At 36.9% G+C, this 18,458-nt stretch overlaps 1 protein-coding gene across 1 annotated transcript in view; it reads left to right on the forward strand.

Moving 5' to 3' along the window:
- The window catches only part of RERG (RAS like estrogen regulated growth inhibitor), a 130,011-nt gene extending 114,689 nt beyond the window's left edge, over positions 1 to 15,322 (forward strand). Inside the window, 3 exon segments of the mRNA NM_001076198.2 lie at positions 1,821 to 1,877; positions 11,531 to 11,604; positions 13,353 to 15,322. Of these exon segments, the coding sequence (NP_001069666.1) occupies positions 1,821 to 1,877; positions 11,531 to 11,604; positions 13,353 to 13,760 (539 nt within the window). The 3' untranslated portion in view covers positions 13,761 to 15,322.
- Positions 15,323 to 18,458: the final 3,136 nt, after the last annotated feature.

The raw sequence follows: 18,458 nt of genomic DNA on the forward strand, positions 1-18,458 counted from the left end.
TATGTTTACTAACACTGACAACTGAAAAGCAGAAAAATTCTGTCTAGAGCTTTCTACTTCTTACATGCAAAAAAAGATTTTAAATGACTCAGTCTCAAGAGAGTGAATGGTGACAGACTCTGCAAATTGAAGATAAAACCACAAGTACATGCACTGTGGGAAGTTCCACAGGGTCAGTGGCCTTGCTACTTTTGGCACTGCAGATATTTTGGCTCAAATCCAGCCTCACACTCTGTAATTAGAAAGAACATTGCAGCTTTCGGTCTACAGCCAAGCCACGTATCCTTGTGGTCTGTCTCATGAACTTTTCATTGCTATTTGCACTGCAATCTCTCATATAGGCCACCATGGCAGGGAGTATATACCTCTGTTGATCTTAACAGAGGCAGTAGGAGGAGGAAAGACTGACAGTGCCTTTCAATTAAATAGTCTTGTTTCTCCAAGGAGTACCTTTAGAATACTACATACAGGGCATTTCAGTAAAAATAAATAATGTAATTTCAGTAAACACTGATTCTTTAGTTAGGGTCAATGAGATCCCAGGAAGACCATGAGGGTATTCAAAGGGCTAGTGAGCCTGCTGAAATTACATACTAGACTGTGTGTATATACATTTCTCCAGGGAAAGAACCCAAAGCTTTCATTCTAAAGTATCAGTGATGCTGTCCTCCAAAAATACTTTTTTTTTGTAGATTAAAAACCATTGTTTTCACCTATAATACAAGTCTAAGAAAATGTCCAGCATTTGTCCCATCAGTTTTTTAAGAATAATAGAATCTACCTCTCTCAGCATCACTTTTTGTCTGACTCATCTTCTAGTTAAGTATTAGCCAGATGGCCTCAGCCTTAAAATCAGTATTAGACAATGGAGAAATTACAGGTTTTGGAAATAGCCTTTTTGGAGTCACATCCTGGCTCAGCCACTAACTGGCTAGATGAGCTTAGTTAAATGAGTTAACCTCTCAGAGCCTCAGTTTCCTTATCTGAAAAATGGGATCAATCCTAGTACCTGCCTCACAGGGATGAAGTACTGGTCGAGGAGATCATGGAAGTGAGGTGCTTAGCATAAGTGCAGATCCTGATTCTTTCTATAACTACCTCATCAGCTTTACTTTTGATGGGCTTTAATGATTCACTAATAAAATCCTTAATTTTGAGTATTTTTATAATATAAATGGGGCTTCCCTGGTGACTCGGTGGTAAAGAATCTGCCTGCAATGCAGGAGATCCAGGTTCAATCCCTGGGTCAGGAAGATCCCCTGGAGGAAGGCATGGCAACCCAGTCTAATACTGTTGCCTAGAGAATCCCATGGACAGAGGAGCCTGGCATGGGACAGTCCATAGGGTCGCATAAAGAGTCGGATATGACTGAAGCGATTAAGCAGAAGCAGCAGCGTGACACAAATATCTTTTCATTACAGTAAAAATAATCACATTTTAACTGACCTGTATCAATCATTATCAGTATTCAAACTTTAGACACCAGTATTGTGATGCTTTATGGTTGAATTCATTGTTTTGCTAAAAATTGAGTATGTGTGCATTTTCACATTGTGATATTTTCAGCTCCAGGATTAAAGGGAAAAAATCTAAGCTGTTCATTAAGGTACAACAAACCGTTAAAACATTATACCAATTTTTAGGCCATAATATGAAATTTTAAAATATTTGAATAAACATAAATAGATATATTGAGTTTATTTGCCAAAGAACCATAAAACACATATAGTTTTATGGGCTATTCCTCTTTCTGGAAGAGGGTTAAAAGCTATGAAGAAAATTAACAAATTTGATTGAAATGTTGTTCTTTTTTCCCACAGCTCTTGTAGTGAGATTTTTGACCAAACGATTCATCTGGGAATATGATCCCACCCTCGGTAGGTCAAATTTTGTTTCATCCTCCTCTCCAATCAAAGTTTTGACCTGAAAGAAAGAATGACATTTTCTGTTGCAACATTTTTAAGCATCTTGCAGCTGTTTGAGAAGTGCTTTATCAAATCACGCAAAGAGCCCTGTAAGAAGATGGATGTGTGTTGTATGCTGTCTGTGCTTAGAACTCTGCAGGATTTTAATGCATAGATGAAGAAATCAGGTCAAACCTGAGACAAGAAGGAAATGGGTACAACGTGATGCTCTTCCATCAGGAAATGAGCATCATTCTAGTGGGAGAAAGAGGATGCAATGGGTGTGGCTAATTGGGTATGGGAGAGAAGGGCATGGGGAGAAGAGAATAATAGTAATATAAAGCTTGTGAATGCTCATTTTGGGAAAATGTATAAATAAACTATGTTTTTCCCCCCACTTCTCTCCAATGAATCTGATTTAAGCCTATTCAAAATATAAAAAAGAAGCAAAAGTTGATATCTGTAGATCTTGAAAATAGCAATAATATTGATGGATGAAGTATTCATCAACTGTATTTTTTGCAGTCCAGAGCAGAGTCCTTATTGGTAAGCTATTTAGTTCTCATCTTCAAAATAACACTGAAAATCCATGGGTTTCAAATTGAGCTTAAGTTTGACTCTGAATTAAGCCTTTGAGTTTTTGTTTGTTATGATTTGGGACCCTAGTTGGTTTTGTAAAGGTCAACATCGTTGAAATCCAGAGGAAGAAGGAAAGGCATACATCATTTTATTACCAAGCACAGAGTCCCAGACCAAGCTGGCCTCACTCAGAATGATGAAATGGGTAAAGATGAGTCCCAGGTTCTTTTCTGCTTTTGTGTTTGTTACTACAGGTTTACACCATCCAGCTTAAAAGGGGGCTTTCTTTGCCCTTGTGAGCTCCTCTCATTGCTTTCACTCATTCATCCCACAAATATGTATTAAATGCCTCCTATGAGTTAAATGATTTTAGATGCTGAGGATAAACCAATAGGCAGAAGGGGAAAGCATGGGCTTTGTTAAACTTACAGTTTAGTGAAGAGAGAAGAGTCAGTAAACAAATATATGTCAAATAGTGATAAGCACCATGAAGGGAAACTGAACAGGAAAGGGGATAGAGAGTGATCTTATATTTTATCTAACTTCTTAACTTTTTAATCTATAGAATTGATTGTAGTGAGAAGTACAAGGTAAAGATGCAACATTTTTCCCAAAGAGTTGACCAACTGTCCTCCTATGACTTACTAAATTATCTCCACCTTTCCCCACTACTTTCAATGCTACCTTTTAAAAATACATGGAATCATGTACACAAGGATACAATTCTAGATTTGCTTTTCACACTAATGCCAGTACCACACTCTTTTGATAACTGTATGTTCCTTAGGACATGTTGATACTCAGTAGAGAAAGCCTTTCTTCTTTACTTTTTAACAGAATTATCTTGACTCCTATCTCTAGTTTATTCTTCCAGGTCAATTTTTAAAACTATATCATAGCATGAAATAATTTTGATTGGAATTGCATTAAAATTATACATTCCTTTGAGAAGATTCACAGCTTTATGATATCCATTCTTTTAATCTAAGTGAATAGCATGTCTCTACATTTATTAGTCTTCTCTGGTTTTGCTTTTAAATAAAACGTTTTTCAACATCAATAATTTTTGACATGATTTTAGTGTAGACACAATTTAATCTTAAGATGATATATTTGTATCTAAAACATTGAACTTGGTTTGGAAAAAAATCATTATCTATTGTTTACCCCATCTATGTAAATGCTTACTCTCCTCTTATAATTTTATTACTTATATAAGCTTTAAAAAGATTATAGCCCCTGAGAACCTTAATGATTTATGGGAGTTTAATAGAAAAATACTAATTTTATTTATTGATATCAGTACAACTCAACAAAAGATGAAGCTTCTAAAAGATGATCTTAAAATTTTTTGAATGCTGTCAGATTTGTTTCGGTAACTAATGTTGCTTTTTAATTAGTCTTAGGTCAACCATTTTCCCTTTGGTTTTATTCCTTCTGAAAAACAAATGCTATTAATAGAAATCTCCTGCACCAGTTATTTGTACCATGGGCTTCCTTCACTATGAATAATGAAACTTTATTGAGTGACCTTGTACTGTTCTGCTCCACAAGAATTGCAGCTGCTAGGCAACAAGGGGGCTCATCTGACTTCAGGCGTATCAGATAGATGACTCACTCCCAGGTGAGGCTTTCATTCAGTCACCCTGGAAACTGGATGTGTGTGTGTGTGTGTGTGTGTGTGTGTGTGTGTGTACACTCATATACAAGAAGTCACTAATGTTCTAGCCTAGAGGAGTTCCAATCCATTTGATTCAAGATGAACCAAGCATTTCCTGGGCAAGCGTGCATGTGTGCTAATTCGCATCTGTCATGTCCTACTCTTTTCTGCTCTATGGACTGTAGCCTGCCAGGTTCCTCTGTTCATGGGATTTCCCAGGGAAGACTGCTGGAGTGGGTTGCCATGCTCTCCTCCAGAGGATCTTACGGACCAAGGGATCAAACCTGAGTCTCTTGTATCTCCTGCATAGGCAGGCAGGTTCTCTACCATTAGTGCCAGCTGGGAAGCCCTTCCTGGGCATAACTTCATACTATTAGAGAGTTTCAAGACCACCACCCAAAAGGAAAGCTACCTTTGAAAGCAAAGTAGCTTATTTGTAAAAAAAAACAAAACCGTTTTGAATTCTGAATCCAGAGCCGTCCTCGAAAATACAGTGCTGTTTTTCAACCTGTAACAGAATTTTTGCTCCATGAGAAACTGAAGACTGTGAATGTCCTTCAGCATATTAACAGCCCTGGAATATCTATTGCTCTGAGATAATTCTGTAAAGAAATTGTTTGCTAGTATAAGCACAAGTGATTTTCAAACTTTTAGATTTTTTTTTTTAAGGAGAGGAACTCTCATAAGAATTCCAGTTACAGATGGAGGGCTCAGAGGGTGAGGGAGAATTAAAAATTCTAGTGGCACTTCCATTTTCGTATAAGAAGGAACTATTGTTAACATCCACGTGTTTTGAAGGATATAAACTAAGAAAAAAATCAGTCCTTGACATTGGACAATGTTATTTTTCCTTAAATTTTTCTCATTTCACCATGGACCAGTAAAATCTTTGTCAGAGGTCAGAAGTGGTCTGTGAATTGCATTTAAAAACTACCCATTCTCAGGTGGTGCTAAAGAATCTGCCTGCCAGTACAGGAGACACAAGAGACTCCGATTTGATCCCTACATTGGGAAGATCCCCTGGAGAAGGAAATGTCAACTCACTCCAGTATTCTAACCTGGGAAATCCCATGGATAGAGGAGAAGAGTCAGACATGACTGAGCACATACACACACACACACAGACATGCAGACACACAGACACACATACACTGAAGCCTATAGAATTGGGGACTGGACCATCTAACCAAGAAAACTCCCTGCATGATGGAAGTGGCAGCAGTTTTCTGGGTGCGGAACAGCTTCTGTGTCCTGTTTAGATTCCAAAAGAGCTGAGTCTCTACCTCCCAGTCATATTACCTTCAGAAAATGCTGATCGTGGTAGAGAATACAAAGACTTAGATCATGTACATTTGTGGTGTGTTTGTGTGCTTGTGTGTGTGTGCACACCTATGTGTGTTGGGGGCAGTTGGAGAGAGAGAGAGAGGGAAACTATCACTACTTAGGAGGCATTGTACTCTGTTTGAATGGATTAAGGCTCAGACACAAATGAGAGTGGGAAGTGGGAGACATATTGGACCCACTGGTGCTCTGATTTTGTGACTGGTTCTCCCTACCTGAACTACAGTTCCATTTGATTGGAAAAACTTGTACTAAGAAAGAGACACACTCAGAACAAATTGTCTCAACTGGATACTAAAGCAGAGGTGCTTAGCCAACTTGCAGAACTGGTTAATATTGGCACAGCAAGGAACTTTGAGATCGTCACTTGGCAAATAATAAAACAAATCCAATGAAGTCAGTTTATCCAAGATTACGTGGCTATTTTGTGGTTAGATCAGCAATAGAACTCCAGTTAGTACAATTCCTACTCTAGCACAAATCATTACTAACTGTTGTTGTTGTTGCACTAGCCAAATGTCCATATTAATACATTGAAATCTGCAAAAGAGCTAAATTATAAAAGGATTAGTGGTATGAAACATCCCTCTGAGCATCAGTTTCTCTTAGTGTGCAAAATATACTTCATCTTATAAAATTATATGGAATGCAGGTTTTCAATCATGTATCTCTCATATACACTGAACTTGAGATATATATTTAATATGCCTAATTCCATCTTGGACTTCGCTGGTGGCTCAGTCAGTAAAGAATCCACCTGCAATGCAGGAGACTGCCTGCAAAGCAGGAGACCCAGATTCAATCCCTGTGTCAGGAAGATCCCCTGGAGGAGAAAATGGCAACCTACTCCAGTATTCTTGCCTGGAGAATCCCATGGAGAGAGGAGCCTGGCAGGCTACAGTCCAGGGGTCACAAAAAATCGATCACAACTACATCACTACCACCACCAGCACCACAATTCCGTCTTGAAACTAATGTTGATGTTGTTCAGTCACCAAGTCGTGTCCGACTCTGCAACCCCATGGACTGCAGCACAGCAGTCTTCCCTGTCCCTCATCATCTCCTGGAGTTTGCCCAAGTTCATGTCCATTGAATCGATGATGCCAACTGTTGATCTTACAGTATCCAATATTTGGTTCATTTTGAAGTATCTCTTAAACAATCATCCCCTTACCCTTCAAGAAAAAAAGACTAAAATAATCATTTTTTTGTGAGTATGAACGAAAAGTATTTCCATTCTCCATTTTTTCTTAACTTTCTTCACAAAAACTTACACATTTTTTCTTAACTTCCAGAATGAATAGTAGAGTTTCATTCCATTCTAACAGTACTTAGTGCATTTTTTAGAATTATGTTCAGAAAAGCTAGCACACCGATGTACATTTTGCCTCTGTAAGCAATATTTCCACTGTTTTGCATGAAGCCATGAGTTCCTAATGAGAAAGAGAAGGGACTTAAAGAAAATATTCTTCCAATGGTGTGAAACCAGCGTTCAGCTTAGATGAAATCACTGCTGCCTCCCGCTGCTGTCTGTGGCCGACATTCCCTCATTTCCTGCCTTTCATCGTTTCATTTCAGTTAACAAACAGCCAAAGAATCACACAACTTCATACCATTTTCTTTATATTTTATTTCCCCCCTACTGTGGCCTTCTGTGGTTGAAATACATATCCTATTTAGCATGGAGGCAACTGAGAAAAATGTCCCTGTCTGTCAGACAACTTGTGGTGCAAAGAGATGGACTAAAGCCCAGAACTCTGTTTTACAGGCTCCAGGGCTGATGCCAGTCCTTTAAAAGGGAAAGCAGCACAAAGGTCACAGCAGAACAGTGGAGAGAGAAACAGAAAGGGCCTGGATCCTGGCATGTGCACTGCCCTCTGGGCTTCTCCTCTCAGAATGGAGCCCAGAAGATGAAAAGGAAATAATTGAGAGAACGCTTAGAAATGAGTAGTGGCTGTCAGTGGTATTTTAGAGCATTCAATTATACAAAACAATAATCTCCCATTTAACGTAACAGAGGGGAGTGGAATGATTTAGAATTGAGAATCATACATACCCTGTAAGGATTACATATTACAGGAGAATGATGATAATATAAAATAAACTTATTAAAATATATTGAACATAATCTCATTTTCATTTTTTTTAATTGACAAATAGTCACTTACAAAATTATATTAGTTTCAGGTGTACAACATAGTGATTTGATATTTTATAGATTACACACTATATAAAGTTATTATAAAATATTGGTTATATTCTCTGTGCTGTACAGTTATTTACAATAGCCAAAATAAAGAAGCAACCTAAATGTCCACTGACAGATGAATGGATAAAGAAGAGGTGAGATATATACACATACACATGCAGGCAATGGAATATTGCTCGGCCATGAAAAAAGAATTGAATCTTGCCATTTGCCACAACATCGATAGACCTGCTTAGTGAAATAAGTTAGATAGAGACAAATACTATATCTTATCACTTAAATGTGGAGTCTAAAAAAAAATAAAACAAACATAACCTCATTTTAAACTTTTATTTTTCAGAAAATACATCTGCAGTGTGTCGTGCCTTTGTGAATGATGACCACATAAGACTGATGCCTAGGTTACACTACTTAGCTAAGCTTCCTTTCTGTGATTTGTATTTTGAGTAGGAGATTAGATTTACAGCAAAGTAACACAAAACTGTGGTCAAGAAAGAACTATAAGATAGTTGATGAGTTGAAAAAATGAAAGAAACATGAGACATATAATAGATAATAGGTAGGTAGATAGATTATAGGAAAAAATAAAAGCAATGGCTTACCGGTTACCCCTTTAGGAAAGAAATTTCTAGGTTTATTTAGTTGGTTGATTGGTTAGTAACTTGAGTACTTCAGGGGCAAATAATTGAGTTAATACTTAAGTCAATCATGCTGCTCTGTTCCCAGCACCATGTCATGTGTATGTGAAGGCTTTCTATTTCTTCACTTTATTTTTCCTGCATCCCCTATTCTGACACCATTGCCTTCCTCTGTTCCCAAAGGCATATAATCTAATACAGTTGATACTTAGCACAGTGGTTCAAAATCTACATTCCCAAAGCCAGTCTTCTGAGCTCCAGTCTTAACTGTACCATTTACCACTTAACATCTGTGTGACCTTCGGCAACTTATTAAATGTTGCTGTGCCTCAGTTTCTTCACATAAAATAGATCTGATAGTATTACATACTTCATGAAATATTTGTAAGGAATAAATAAGTTAACATGAGTAAGGCATTTAGAACAATTTGTGTTCAAAGGGTAAGCAGTATGTGTTAGTTATTACATATTTTTTGAAAAAAATTCTATATATGCACATATTTTAAATTTGTATACATTTTACCATGCTATAGACCTACCTGTAGAGGTACTCGTGTGATTTTCTTTTTTTAGTTCTTTAATGTGTTAATTGCACTGATAGTTATAAACACTTTGTATTCCTGAAATAAACTCTACTATTTTATAATGTATTTTTCTTATTATACTGTTGGATTCAACTGGATATTACTTTTTTAGAATTTTTGAATCTATGTTCAAAAATAAAATGAACCTACATTTTTTTTTTCTCTTCTCTTCTTATTACTTTTCTAACATTTCTTGTTGCAATTCATAGTGGGTAGCTATCCCTTTCTTTTTCCCCTAGAACAACTTGTTTAATGTTTAATAGAAATCTATAAAGCCAATTGGGTAGTCATTTTTTCTCATAAGAAATCTACAGTTAACATTTAAATTTCACAGGCTATTGACTTAGTTAAGTGTCTTATTTCTCATTGTACCAATCTGTGCATTTTTTCCTCAAAGAATTAATCAGGCTTTGAAATTTGTTTGGTATACAGTTCATAATGTTATTTTATTTCTATTTCACCAGAAAGTGTAATTACTTCCTATTTTTATGCTCATTTTTGTTTGATTGCACCTTCTCTCTTAATTTACCAGTTAGTTTTCTCTGATCTTTACCTCTTCCCCCACCTACTTCTTTAAAATTTTTCAAGTGCCATGCTTTGCTTTTGTTAACCTTATCTAATTTTTTCTGCTATTTTTTCTTTTATTTTTCTCATATCTTCTTGGATTTGCTTTGTTTTCCTCTTCTAATTGTTGAGTTGAATAATTTGTTCACTTTTTTTCTGTTCTAAATACCTTTTTATTATATCATCATTTGGAATAATACAAGTACATTAACTCCTTCAAACCTGCCTAGGTGTCTTCCCTCATCTCCACCCTGGTATTTTGGTATTATCTAGAATTGTGGTTCTGAATTGCTTCTGGTATAGTTTTATCACTTTGCTTGACTCCATTAGGACCTTGAATTCTGTTTTGCTGATGAGAAGTCCAGTGTCAATCTGAGTCACATGCTTTTGTAGGTGATGGACTTTTTTTTCTCTAGATCTTTTAAAATTTCCCTCTTTGTCATTAATATCTTTACATTTTGTCATAATAGGTTGAAACTGGGGCTTTTCCCCTTGTGTGTCCAGTCAGTCCTTTTTTAAAACTTTTATTTATTGAAGTATAGTCAATTTGCAATGTTGTGTTAATTTCTGCTGTCTGGCAAAGTGATTCAGTTATACATATGTAAACATTCTTTTTCATATTCTTTTCCCATTATGTAAACCATAATGGGAAATTATGGGAAAACCATAATGGGAAATTATTCACAGAATATCGACTATAGTTCCCTGTGCTATACAGTAGAGCCCTGTTGCTTATCTAGTCTATCCTAATAGTCCTTTTAATGTGAAGTCGTTCAATGGCTCTAGTCCTGGGAAATTCTCAGTGACTACAGCCTCAGCTTCAACTATTTTCCACTCTTCTGTGTATTTTATTCTCTCTTTGAGGCTCATTTTATAGGAGAAAATAACATGTCTATTTCTATTATCCACACCTCATATTTTGCTTTCATATTTTCCTTCTTTTGATCACTTACTAGTACTTTCTGGGAGAATGTTTCACCCTGAACTTCATCAACTCAGTCAATCATGTGTTGAGTGCTTTATGTCATTTGTTTCATTTTCATGTAGAGCAACACCATTTTAATGCCTGATTTTCGTTTCATGTCAGAACCCTTAGAGCCACCTAGTGGTTGTATTCTTCCTGACTTCTCCTGACCCCAGCAGAGCTTGAAGATTACTCTGATATTATCTTGAAGTGAAAGTGTTAGTCTCAGTCGTGCCAGACTCTTTGCAACCTCTATAGACTGAATAGCCCTCCAGGCTTCTCTGTCCATGGGATTCTCCAGGCAAGAATACTGGAGTGTGGAGCCCTTCCCTTCTCCAGGTGATCTTCCCAACCCAGGGATGGAACACAGATTAGACTGCAGGCAATCTATCCTGCATTGCAGGCAGATTCTTTACTGTCTGAGCCACCAGCCTCCAACTGGTACTAAGCAGCCTCTTCTATCTCAGCTTTGTTCTCTCTCTCCCTCTGTCCTCTACTGTGGGTGACTGTTCCTTACCAACCCCTGAACACCCAGGTCCAACCACCTTCTACCACCCCAAGGGTTCCTCCTAGCTTTCTACAGTCATTTTTTAAATGAATAGCAATCTGCCTTCCGTTAATGTTTAATACATTCCTAGAATGGAGGTCTAGATGGAAATGAGCAGCTCCTGTCTGTCTGCTATCGTGTCAGGAACAGAAATTAACATGATTCCATAAACTGTATTTTTAGGAGTCTCAAGGTAGAATGCTCTTGTGGGAATCACCTTCTCTTTTTAGGATGTGGAAGACTCATTTTAGAGAGAAAAGAGTATTAGAAAGCTTGCCTCACAGGAGAATAAAATAATAGAAAAAGGGAATCTCCCACGCTATATCCTGAGGATCTGTGGATCCCATATTAGAATCTGTTACTCCCAAGAACTTAAGAGTATAAAAATGGCACCTTCTTCCACCCCTTAGGCTGCACGTTTTTTTTTTTTTTTAATGCTTTGGAAACAGGTATACATTGGAGACTAATTTATAATTTCAAGGATTAAATCTAATTATGCATTTATTTACCATTTTACCTTCGTTTTGCTCATTCCCTCAGAATCAACCTACCGACACCAAGCAACCATTGATGATGAAGTTGTCACCATGGAGATACTAGATACTGCTGGGCAGGTGAAAAAGGAATTCAGCTCTAATATTTCTGGATAAATAAAAATGAAATGTGCATAATATGAACAGAATTAAGACACTTTTCTATAGTTAACTAATGATGCCTAAAGATTTATCTAGTTATGCTTTATATTAGTTTATTTGCAATAGCTTATATATATATGTCCTTATATAAATTACTCAGTGCTCCAAGGGTTTTGAAAATACCCTAACATTCATATGCTATCATCTAAAGTAGAATTGCTCACCTCTATTATGGGGAGATCACAAGATATTAATATTAGGTTTTCATGGTTAAATGTGTTTTGAAATACTCTGATCAAGTTAAATATATATCTTTACTGGAGAAGTTCTCAGCACCTTTATTATGCTTATATATAAGTTGAATCTTAAAGAAATCTACAATATTTATATTCTTGACTTATATAACCTTAGAATCTTTTTTCAGAATACTTTAAGAATCTTTTCTGTAATATTCTTTCTAAACCTCATCACATCAGATTAAAAATTTGAGCCACATCATTGAACGCTAACAACTGATTTTAAAATGAAACCAACATACATTTGCTTTGCAGCCAGTCAGTTCTGAAATTATGAACAGTTTATAGGAAGGCTTGGTTCCCAAGAATACAAAGAAGTGAGTGAAAGTTGCTCAGTTGTGTCCGACTCTTTGCAACTCCATGGACTATACAGTTCATGGAATTCTCCAGGCCAGAATACCAGAGAGGGTAGCCTTTCCTTTCTCCAGGGGTTCTTCCCAACTCAGGGATTGAACCCAGGTCTCCCGCTTTGTGGGCGGATTCTTTACCAGCTGAGCCACAAGGGAAGTCCTCCCAGGAATAGGGGTGACCACTAAGAATGAGAGTTAGGAAGCTGAAGGATATCATGGTGCTTTTCAGTTACTACTTGATAAAACTATTTAATCCAAGAAATATATTTGCAGCTAGTTATACAGTTTTCCTTCTCATCACTACCTGCTCCCTATATATGCTCTCACCTTCCAGAACTGATTCTAAAGAGAGAGACAGCAGGAAAATACATGCCTGGAGAAGTCATCTGAGCCTATAATGGCAATGGCAATACATTTTCAAATCACACCTGCTTAAGAACGCTTTCAAATGCTACCTTCCTAAGAAGGAGGGATCACCCCTTTTGAGAATCACTGCAATTGAGTATCTATCATTATTGAGACTGCATAATATATCAAAGGTGCTGAGATAGAAAATGAAGCCCAAATCCCTTAGCTTTTACTTTGACTCTATACAATTTTTCACTTTTTTTTAATTTGGTGGCTAATTGTCTCTAATCTGAAGAAACAATTAAAAAACAAAACAAAATCAAAACCGCTTCACTAAGCCATGCCTCTAATTCTGATCTCAGAGGATGGGGTGAGGTCTACTTGTTTGTTACCTGTTGGCCTATTGTTTAATTGTAATGAAAAATCTCAGAGGCAGTGTGCTCAACTAGGAGGATAATTTCTTTATAGTCCTTGCAATTACACATTTAATAATGTGGCAAGAAAAAGTTAGAAGCACAAAGTTAGGTTCCGTGCAGTTAGAAAATGTTTAGTACCCTAAGGTATGCTTCTGTTCCAAACTGAGAGGGTCAGCTTGTTCAGGCAGTCTACCAAGAATTTCAAACACTGCTGAATGTAAGGAATGGTTGTTAAAGGATCACTGTTAGCAATTGCAGCATCTATACACTGCAATTACTTCCAGGTCTCCCGACTGCTGTTTTTTCCCTGCCAACAGGAAGATACCATTCAGAGGGAAGGACACATGCGATGGGGGGAAGGCTTTGTGCTGGTCTATGACATTACTGACCGAGGAAGTTTTGAGGAAGTGCTGCCACTTAAGAACATCCTGGATGAGATCAAAAAGCCCAAGAATGTGACTCTCATCTTGGTTGGAAACAAAGCTGACTTGGACCACTCCAGACAGGTCAGTACAGAAGAAGGGGAGAAGCTGGCCACAGAACTGGCGTGTGCTTTTTATGAGTGTTCTGCCTGCACTGGAGAAGGGAATATCACCGAGATATTCTACGAGCTGTGTCGAGAGGTACGTCGCCGGAGGATGGTCCAGGGCAAGACGAGGCGACGCAGCTCCACCACGCACGTCAAGCAAGCCATTAATAAGATGCTCACCAAAATCAGCAGTTAGGCAACTTCGTCCTTGGGAAGACCCTGCTCAGGTGGGTTTGGGTAATTGGAAACATTTTCTTGCCCTTTTTCTTCCTCCAAAGAAAAGAAGATACTACATTCCTTGTTCTGACTCTGGGAAAAGTTTGGGCTTCCCACTGGTCCCAGCCTTCCATATGTTGGGAAGTTGCAGAGTGTTTTAATGCAATTTCAGTGTTGACAATCTCTCTTTTGCCTGCTTGAATAAAACATGCTCTATTGCAATTTGAACATGTAATCACCAGATTCTAAAATGGCTGGGTTCGTATTAAGCTATTTTTAGGCACCTTCACCTTGCTTCCATAGGTTGAAGTCTTTTCAAAAGCATTTTAAATTCTATTCCATGTCAAAACCTACAAATGATCATCCTAAAAATCTAAAGTAACAGAAAATACAGGGCTTCCCAGGTGGCGCTAGTGGTAAAGAACCTGCCTGCCAATGCAAGAGACACATTGGTTCTATCCCTGGATCAGGAAGATCCCCTAGAGGAGGGCATGGCAACCCTCCAATATTCTTGCCTGAGAGAATCCCATGGGCAGAGGAGCCGGGTAGGCTACAGTCCATAGGGTCACAAAGAGTCGGATACTATTGAAGCGACTTAGCATGCATGCATGCAATAGAAAACACGATGAAAACACAGTAAGAGTAGCTGAGACATTGTACTGAAGAATAGAGCCTTAGTTTCTATTTGAAGTGAGGCTTTTCTGAATGATCTTAAACCATCTAGTTTTTCTTTAACCTTTTTTCTGTTCTTAAATTCAAACATGCACTCACGAAGTTTTCCATTATCACAGGGAGTTTCATTTCAACTTGAGTTGACTGTCTCCTTGATCTGTTTATTGATCATTGCATCCTAATTATTCTTCTGTGATTCCAACAAGACTTAACTATAACAGAGACAGCAGGACCCCTCATTTCAAATCTGCCAGGCCATTTCTCATCAAGCCCAGGTGAAATAAAGACAAAAGGAATTTTTTCACCAAACCCTGACTTTATTGAATGCTAATAGAGGATTTAGAATTGGAAGTTTATTCATTTACATTTCTTTCTATGTTTATCATCTTAGCAGAAAGACAACATTCAAATAAACAGGGGAATTAAAAATGAAGCTTAACTACTCTTCTGTTGAGGACCCCAGGTTCTGTGCCAGGCACAGTAAGAAGAATTAGCCTCTGATTCATTTAAACTGGCTACATGGCTTCTAATATTTTGGATAAATTAATTCACTTAGAATTCAGAAAAGAGTGAGTGGTTAGAGTTCACTATGCCTGAATAAATGTGTATAAAACAGATTCTTATATTGTGAAACAGTCTATAACTGATAAAGCTTTATGATTCTTTTTTCCCCTATTATGCCCCCATATATTAAGATTTGGGCACTTTATTTTAGAAGAAAATATATCTTTTACATATGTGTGTATTTATAAATGCATAGATATATGTATAAAACTTTATAAGAGTTGGAGGCTTTAATTCACCAATGCATTTGGACAACTCAGTGTAATTGACTATTTTATGTGAATATAATAAAAAGCATAATTTTCACATTCTGTCACATTCAGGCAGTCTTTCTTGTGGTAACATGAGAAGTTTGCCATTTTAGGAGAGATTTTGAAAGACTATTGGATTGCAGAGTTGATGACTTATTGAATGTGATGCAAAGAAATAAGCACCTGTTCATAATAATAGCTACTATTTTTAGAGTCCTTACATGCTATTGTAGGCCCTTCATGTCTTATCTCATCATATTCTCACAATACCCCTATGCAAGAGATAGTATTATGGTCACAGTTGTAAGGATGAAGATACTGAGCCAAAAGGGAAAACAAGTTTGCACAGCTATTTAGTGGGTAAAGCCAGGATTTGAACTCAGAGAGGCAAAATCAGACTGTAAGCCTATACTGTGATCCACCATAGTGTCTTAGTAGACTTATTCTTGAGTCATCGGTATGAAGAAACAGAAAGGAGAAAATTTAGGGAAGACTTGTTTTATTCATGGGGCTTCCCTGGTGGCTCAGTGGTAAATAATCCACCTGCCAATGCAAGAGAGAGGGTTCCATTCCTGGGTCAGGAAATCTGCTGGAGAAGGAAATGGCAACCCACTCCAGTATACTTGCCTGAGAAATCCCATGGAGAGAGGAGCCTGGCAGGCTACAGTCCATGGGATCATGAAAGAGTCAGACACAACTTAACAAGTAAACAACAATAACAACTGTTTCAGTTATGCTTTCATTTGTTCATGAACAAACATTTACAGATAAACTGGGCATGTAACTTGACACATTAGTCCATCTGATGGTTTCTGAGCTGAACCTTGAAGAACGCAGTTAACCTTTGAACAGTGGAGGGGGTTAGGGGTGCCAACTCTTCACACAGTTAATACCCATATGTAACTTTTGACTTCTCTAGAACGTAACTACTAATAGCCTACTGTTGACCAGAAGCCTTACCAATAATATAAACTGTCGACTGACACATATTTTGTATGCTTTATGTATTATATATTGTATTCTTACATAAATTAAGCTAGAGAAAATGTCATTAAGAAAATCATAAGGAAGAGAAAACACAGTTACAACACTATACTGTGGTGGGCTACAGTCCACGGAGTCACAAAGAGTCAGACATGACTGAGCAACGGAACACATATACATGCACTCTGTTTATCAGTACTATAAGTTTGTGTCATCTGTTCATAAAATGAATCATCTATCAGTACATACAGAAATATAGTCTTATGTATTACGAAGCACTGTAGATGTTATACGTATTATATTTGATGTCAACAATGGAAAAATCTGTGAAAAAGAAATTTATATTTATTTCATGCATTGATAACGAAGAAGCAGCAATATGATTCCTTTATAGTAGCCTAGTGTAATCAGTATGATTGCTTCATGTTGGCCTAGCCTATACACAATGAATGACTCCATCATAAAATTTGTATGGTATACAGTATTACAGTCAAATTCATAACACAGTATTGGAAAATTTACATTTTTCAAAAACTTCTTACCCATGACAATAAACTGATACATAGTTCCCTCAATTTTGGGAGAGTGGTATACTGTACTGTAATATGATTCTTTTAAAACAAAGTTATAAATGGCAAGAAAACTAACACATTATTAATTTTATAGTAAATATCACTCACCTTATACCTATATGATCTCCATATCTACATATTTTTAGTGTATTCATGACATATCTTTTTCTTAATTATTTCTAGGCTATGTCTTTTATCTGCAAGTTTTTTCAAATTGTCACAAACCTCCAAAAAGCTTTCCAATGTATCTGTTAAAAAAAAAAAAATCTACACATATGTGGACCCTTGCAGTTTAACCCTGTGTTGTGCAAGGGTCACCTGTACATACAAGTTATCTAGGAAAGAAAGATGGTAAAAGTATCTAATCAAAAGTAATAGCACGGAACCAAAATATGGAGACATGAAAGGTGATGGTAATGTAGTAATTACGAGTTTAGAGAGCCACATATATCATTCTTCAAGAGGAAAAAAAGAAGGTGGGGAGAGAGAAGGGATTATGAGAAAGAAAAAAAGATAAGGGATTCAGAAGTAAAGAAAACATGTCACATCTATTCATAAAACTACAGGTTTAGGTAACTACATGTTAAAGGACCAAGTAGGTAACTTAGCTGTAATTCATTTTCAGTAATGTCCATTTAGACAGGGCAGGGAAAATGAAAGCAGAGAAAATTTGTTTTTAAAATGGCATCTTCTAGAAATACAATCTCTTTCATTCTCTCATGCTATACTTGGGGATGAAACTCAGCCAGTGCCCGTTAAGAATATGCTGCTAAGGAGGCCTACTGTATGTAATATCTCGATGCTCTCTTAGGTCAAACACTAACGAAGTGAACTTAACAGTCCCCAATACCAGCGTCTTCCTTAGCCAGATGTATACATATCCAGACCTGTTAAAACATAGAACTACTGGCAGAAGTCCCAACTGGTAATTACAGAAGAACTTGAGATTGCACAAATATAAATTAGTTATTCCTCTCATGCCTCAGGCTTCTCCACAAAAGATTATAAACACACATTGGTTCTTTTACACAGTATTTTCATGACAGAAACCTGTGTGTTCTTGAACAGTAATGATGGGTTGTTATTACCACACTACCACTACCGATATTTGCTTTCTTGTAATTGTTTTTCTTTCAACAGTCAAAAGACTTTTTTCCGTATATTGTGTTTGTACTCATATGCCTCACAGCACTGAGAGAAGTCAGGATCTTTCTTTTGAGTAATACTTGTGGTACATAACCATAGATAAATACAACATCTTGCATTCTAAGTGTGGTAACATTCAAGCTTTCTTATTAAAACAGCCTCTGTCCACTTTGAGGATAAGAAAAGTAGTCAGTTCATTTGGCCAAATGTAATTAAAGTAAAGTTGAATTAAGGGTAAAGTTGTTGAGCTAATCACTTATTGGGAGAGTCTGAGAAGAAAAAGGACAAATAATTTTTTTTCTCCATAGGTTTGGCATTTTACATTTAGTGAAATCTGTATTCCCATATATATGGGTCTATTTGAAGACTGTTCTGTTTCATTGGTCCGTTTGTTCATTCTCTAGAACCATGGTATGTTAAAATTGTAGCCTAGTAATATGTAACAATTACTCCTATTATAACATGATTTTTTTTTCAGAGAACATTTGC

Source organism: Bos taurus, chromosome 5, assembly GCF_002263795.3.
Source record: "Bos taurus isolate L1 Dominette 01449 registration number 42190680 breed Hereford chromosome 5, ARS-UCD2.0, whole genome shotgun sequence".
In the NCBI taxonomy this organism is placed as follows: Eukaryota; Metazoa; Chordata; class Mammalia; order Artiodactyla; family Bovidae; genus Bos; species Bos taurus.